The 6332-nt window shown below is 47.3% G+C and overlaps 1 protein-coding gene across 1 annotated transcript; it reads right to left on the bottom strand.

Moving 5' to 3' along the window:
* LOC105448335 lies at positions 1-3432 on the bottom strand. Its single transcript, XM_011686854.1, has 5 exons — positions 3113-3432; positions 2987-3070; positions 2303-2764; positions 428-2220; positions 1-294 (listed from the first exon to the last, which is right to left on the bottom strand). Exons 1-4 carry the CDS (start codon positions 3413-3415, stop codon positions 2101-2103), a joined length of 969 nt encoding a protein of 322 aa, XP_011685156.1. The 5' UTR covers positions 3416-3432; the 3' UTR covers positions 1-294; positions 428-2100.
* Positions 3433-6332: the final 2900 nt, after the last annotated feature.

Below are 6332 nucleotides of genomic sequence, written 5' to 3'. Positions count from 1 at the left end.
TAATATATAGAAAGAATCGTGACTTTACTTTTGTAGCTATAAATCAATACGTACATTTTATCATGCATTGTCATCCTTTATGAGATCCTTAGGGATAGATTTCTGATCATTGTTCGGTGTTGCCTTTTGTTAACATATATATAATTATAAATATATAATATAATATTGTAAATACTGCAATATATATACATACATCCATCCACATATATACATACATACATACACTGTAAATCTTAAGTGATTTAGATCTCAAGTAGTCTCATGGATATGATAAATATGTACGAGATTTCGACGCTGAAAATGACAGTTAATATATATTTCCTTGGCAGAAATGTATCCTCCACTTTGATTATAAGAAATAAAGAGAGGCAAGTTATTATCCCAGCACCCTATTATACAATATACTTATCGTGTATAAAAAGCTTACAGTTCATATTGTTTTCGCATTCATGCAAATCTCAGTAAGTCGGAGTTCTGATATACAACGTAGCCTCTTTTAAAACAAAATTGTCCGCATGCACATTGAATTGCTACTTATATTCGAAACTTAATTTGTATCATCGTGATTGCATTCTACAGAAAAGAATTACATTTCTTATTTTCAAGCTATTAATATGTGTGTAAGTGTCAAATGTCAATGTCTTCTATTATTATTCATTAATTAATGTTTTGGATTACATAGATATACTGTTAGGAGGATTGTGTCGCTGCAGGAATGATAGTGTTATTTTACATGAAGTTAGCATTTTTGATTATTTTGCAGACATATACATCAAAAGTACGTCACTTACAGTATTTCGTAATGATTAAGAGCGATCCCTTTTGTCACAATACGCAACAACTATATATCAAAACTTATCACTTATAATTTATGATCATTCACATTAAAGATGCTTTAACGATGTTGACGCGACGTCTTCCAAGAAAACAAAAGTACTTATACCATGTAAATAAGTCTTTGTATTATTTTATGAGGGACTTTTATTTGTGTAGAAGTGTAAATCGCTTCTCATAAAACTATATTTAAAATTTTATAACAGTAACTTGTGCTCTACCCTGTAAATTTCCATTGACAGTACGATATTTGATGTATGAAAAATTAATTTTTTAACAAACAATAATACATACTTATACATATTTTAATACTGATGGGATCGAGGAAGATCAAAAATTACATTAAATCCTTTGCGAAATTGCGAGAATACGATCGACATTATCTTTGTATAGTGTAGGTATTTTTAAATCTGTCTTGTTTCGATAATGATTACAGAAGAATGATCGTTATTTTATAAAAGTATTTATTCTGAATATGCATATAAAATTTTTGCAAGTGTAAATAGAATATATCAACATATAAAAAGTAGCCATTATTTGAATATACATGATGGTATACTCGTAATTCGTAGCCATCGTTTTTTTTTTTTTTTCGTCGGTATTACATATATCCCTTAAAGTTTATAAAGTGTGTGGATTGCGATCGGTTCTGTGACCAAAGATATATACTCGAAAAAATTTATTATTTAATTATATTCTCTACCTAAAATAAATTATAAATAAATAGATTGCGTCTACCTAAATTCAATACAATTTCGAGATTCCTTATTTCGTGTTGCATAAATTTCTTCAATTTTGAGTATTATTATTAGGAATTACTTTAATATAAAATGTCTACTGTGTAGAATTAAATAAGATATTCTGTTTACTAATTTCACTAGTCTGTTATAAGGTATTGTAATAGGAAACTAGCGTCATTGTCTGTCGCTCATGCTATGTATGTTCGCTGGAGTTATATAAAAAGTAGGATGATTCTAAGCCCGAGTGACATTGATATGAAAATTATGTGTGTCAACGCGCGTTGATGTATCTTTTGTTAATTTTGCATGTTCCTCGTGTAGAACGTAGCAAGCGCTCCGCTTGAATTGATTCCGATGTTCCGTGTGAAATGTAACGTTGTAACGTTGTAGTGTTGTAACGTGCGTACGTTTCAAAGATCTGTTTCACATTTCTTTCGAGAGCGTTCTCGTAGAACGTATAAGTACGCGAAAGCTTCTTGACGACAAAACATACTCAGGTCGCACGAAGGTCCCCCGTGAAGTTCCATCAAGAAGTCACCGACAAGATCGTGGCGATCAGACCGAGAGTGGCTCCCGTCATTAGTAGACTCCGCCAGACTGCCCCGCTAACTTCCTCAGCCACGGGGTACTCGACGCACAATTGTTCCTGTAAAACGATAACGCCAGGTTGGTGATGTCTCGTACATTTCAATATCCCTGACAAATATTCGGTAATTGCGCGCACTTACCCATCCGCCGTAGCCTTTGATAAAGTGTGTTATGTTTTCACCAACGTATCTAGAGACGTACAGTGGCAATTTCTTTTTGAGACTGTGCATTCTTCTGTCTCTGGCCCATAAAGCCAATCTGCCCATAAAAGCGTATAAGCAAACGATCCTAGCCCATGTGATAACGCCGTGCAAAAACAGCTCGTTGGCGACCCCCATAAACGTTTCATAAGCGGTGTCCGGGACAACGTTCAAACGATTCACCATACTCGTAAAGAGAATGCTGTGTTTGTTGAGCATTTGATACACGTTGTGCCTCATACTGCGGGAGACTGGGTCCTGGGATATAAGATAGATATCCTCCTTTAACAAGTACCGCATTACGTCATTGGCCAGGATCTCCGCGGTCGATTCTATGGAGTCGTCGTGGATATTGTAACGCGGGGGTGGACCCAGCTGCGGGAAGAGATATTGAAGCCGAATCTGAAAGGACGAGCACAACCTATAGTTAATCACTGGTCTCTGGTCTGATTTTCGTTCTCGTGATCGTCGCGTTTACATTGGAAAACATGCGAAATTAGGAGGGAGTCCAATGGAAACAAGTTTTTTTTCTACATTCGCGACTTATTTCGATAATCACGAGCATTGACAATCAGACCGGCGCGACTCGGCCGCGACAAGCCGTTAACTGCCGATTTACGATACCTGGCACATCTCGAAGAAAGACATAGCGCGGTTAGCAGCGCCGACCGCATATCGGCAGACACCGTCCTCGTTGTCAGCGGTGGCGGCGGCGGCGGCGGCGGCGGCGACGACGGCGGTGGCAGTGGCGGTGGCGGCGGCGGCGGCGGCTCGCTCGTTCGACGAATTCCTGTTACCGGGGGGATCGCATTCCAGAATGCCGCCCACTCTGGAATGCAGTTCCCCTCGCGCTGACGTACCCTGCCCCTCCTCCCCACCCTCCGCGCCGAGGATCTCATTGTTCGTCGTCGTCCCGCCGGCCATCCTCTTCTTGCATACCGGACCGAAACGAGGAACCGTTCCCTCCGTGCGCCACTCCTCGTCTCCGTCGTTTCCGTTTCCCAGCGACGTCTTCTTGGGTCTCCTCGGCGACGCGCCGCTCTCACATTTCATGGTGGTCTGCGAGATCGTCTGGTACATGAATCGATCGCGCCTCCGATGGGGCCGGATGAACGATACTCCGAAAACTTGGATCACGACCGACCGACCGACCGACCGATCAATCGATCCAACCCGGCCAACCAACCGACCGACCGACGGACCGACCAACCGAACCAGCCTGTCAGCCAGCGACGAAACACTCCGCTCTCTACTTTCCCGCGGCCATTTCCGAAGCCGATGCCGAGAAGCCGAAACCGCGCCGCGCCGTGCCGTTTCCTCCGCTCTTGCTCCGCGTCTCGCACCTAACTTCTACCGTACCGCTCCCTTGGCCTGCCTGCCAGCCTGCCAGGCTGCCTGCTTGCCTGCCGCCTGCCTGCTTGCCTGCCAGCCTGCCTGCTGCTTGCCTGCCAGCCTGCCTGCTTGCCTGCCTGCCTGCTTGCTTGCTTGCTTGCTTGCCGATGCCGTCAACCAGCCCCGACCCACGAATGTTTCACATCACTACCACTACCGCTTATCTCGAGACTCTACCCCACCGCGGCCGCGTAACGCCGAGTGCTGTATGACGTAGCTCAGCGTTTCTCAGCGTCGGCGATCGACGGGGAAGCTTGGCGTACGATCGTGCTCCATTTGACGACGCTTGGCCCGCGGTCTCTTGACGAGTCGAGAAACGTATATTGGCGACAAGGATTTCGCGAATATTACGGTCAACTAAAAAAGACGTTACGCGTCGATCGCCGCGGTTCCGCGATTCACGTATATAGAGTCGGGACGATTGAGAGCCTGTGGCGTGAGCGCGGAGCAGCGCCGGGCGATCGCCGTCGGCACTCTCACGAGCGCAGCGCGCGCTACACCTTCGCACACCACCGTAACGGCTCTCTATGGATCATTCACGTTTCCGCCCCACCACCGTGCCGCTCCGACACGTGCACCGTGTGCATACACGCGCGGTGCCGCGCGGCCGTGTGTCAGTGCGCGCCGTCTCGGTCCCTCCTTCGCGGGGCGTACTCGCGCCGGATAACTTCAACCCTTTCTATGTAGCGCACCGCGCTCTTTCACGCACGTGCGCGCGAGCGGGTTTACCTGCGCGGCGTACCTGTGTGGCGAACGGCGGAGGAATGGAATTTTCGATGGAACGCGGAGTTTGTACGAGGCATCTCGGTGCGCGATTGTTACTCCACTCGAGACCCGCGGTAAAGATTGAGAGAGAAAGAGAGAGAGAGAGAGAGAGAGGAGAGAGAGCTAGCGGATCGAATTGAACGGCCGAGATCCTTTGTTGTTACACGTCGGAGTAAACGATCACGTTAGGGATCCGCGTTCGCGAGGAGCCGTATGTAGCTAGACTTGGAGTACCGAGCGCGCGTCGCGACACAAGTATATCTCCTTCGCCTCGAGTCACCGCTTGCGCAACCGTTGAGAAATTTGTATTCATTCAACTTTTCCGCACGCTCCCCTCTCTCCCTCCCGAATTCCTTAGAGGATTGCACGCGCGCGCGCTCGCTCGCGTGCACGCACACTCGCGGGAGATGCATTATTCGCCGACGCGGAGAAACGGTGAAAGTCTCGGCCGCAGTTACCGTAGACCCTGCAAGTAACCGTATAGACAAAATCATTCACAATTGAAGCTAGGCTGAGAATTCTTTACTCGAGCCGCGAATCGGACGCGAAACGAGAACAACAATTCTTGTCCTTATAGTTTTTTCATTAGATTCTATAACGTACGATCATGTTAAAGAATCAAGAATGTCAATCATGTTAAAGAATCTTACAACAGTTGCGAGGCAACTGTTTTTTTTACCGAACGCAAGCATTGTTATACATAATCTATTATACTGTTTATATATAGTCTGTATGCACGAGCTTCGACAAATCCATAAGGTGCGCGACGTGCGATCGGACAAGTCGCGCGGTACAATGGGACGACGCGGGGCATATTCGGTGAATGCGACCGCGAGCGCGCGGGCCAGAGCGGTGCATTTCCACGAAAGGATTATGCTGAAACTGGTTCGCGTTGTCAGCCGATCGTCCGCGCCGGCCAGTGACGTAACCAGGTGAGCGTGCACCCGTGTCGGGGTTATCAATGAATCGGCAAAGTTATATGCACGCGCGGGGGACCAGGCATTCCGTTCGCGCGCGGCGAGCCACTCGGCCGGAGTCGAGTCGGCCTTTCTCGATCGTATCTTTTTCCATGCGGCTGCATCAAATGGGAAAGTTCCTGAGCGGGGCTTCGGCCCGGCGAACGCATGCAGGATTCCATGGCGCGTATACGACATGCAAAGGCGTCTGCGTATGGTTCTCACACACGTGCGCGCGCGCGTGTGTATGTGTCGTATGCCTCCGCACAGCTCCTCTCCCGCGAAGTTTCCCCCCTAATTACATCCCTGCCCGCCTCACCGCGTGCCCGTGCCGCGCGGAGACCGTGCCCACCACTCCTTTCTGCGGTGCAACCTTCAAAGGCCACTGAATGCGTCCATGAATGAAGTAGGAAAGTTGCCGGAGTACCAATCGGCCGGATGTGTGCATACTAGGTGGATAAGAAAACGAGAGCCGTCGCCGCCGCCGCCGCCGCCGCGGCTCCCTACGTCAGAGAGTCGCGCCGCTGTCGATCAAAACCAGTTTCAGATCGCTGCCGGTGATACGGGCTAATTTACCGTATCCGCGATCGTTTTCCGCCCCTTTACAGATATGACTTAACTTTAGAACAGGCTTAAACGCCCGTTCTATTTTAATTGCGGTAACCAGCTTGGTTCCGGAACTACTCGCGAGACAAAAAGAGATAGAGTGAGAGAGGGAGAGGGAAAGAAAATATCACTGATGAAATTCGCAACGCGATGCAGCCGCGTCTGCAAATATTTTAGACAGGCATCGATTCAAAGAGTTCATGTCGGAGGGAATTCATCAGGGAATCCTCCGAGTGCGCTTTATCGGTACG

The sequence above is a fragment of the Wasmannia auropunctata genome, unplaced genomic scaffold, assembly GCF_000956235.1.
Source record: "Wasmannia auropunctata unplaced genomic scaffold, wasmannia.A_1.0 LD336116.1, whole genome shotgun sequence".
NCBI classification, from domain to species: domain Eukaryota; kingdom Metazoa; phylum Arthropoda; class Insecta; order Hymenoptera; family Formicidae; genus Wasmannia; species Wasmannia auropunctata.
The sequence above is the reverse complement of the archived record's forward strand: the minus strand, read 5'-3'. Positions and strand labels throughout refer to the sequence as shown.

Coding starts and splice junctions, on each gene's coding strand:
- LOC105448335 (XM_011686854.1), bottom strand. CDS start 3,415: ATGAAATGTGAGAGCGGCGCGTCGCCGAGGAGACCCAAGAAGACGTCG. Junction 3,071..3,112: donor CCGCCGCCGCCGCCGCCACC/GCCACTGCCACC, acceptor GCCGCCGCCGCC/GCCACCGCTGACAACGAGGA. Junction 2,765..2,986: donor CTTTCTTCGAGATGTGCCAG/GTATCGTAAATC, acceptor TCGTCCTTTCAG/ATTCGGCTTCAATATCTCTT.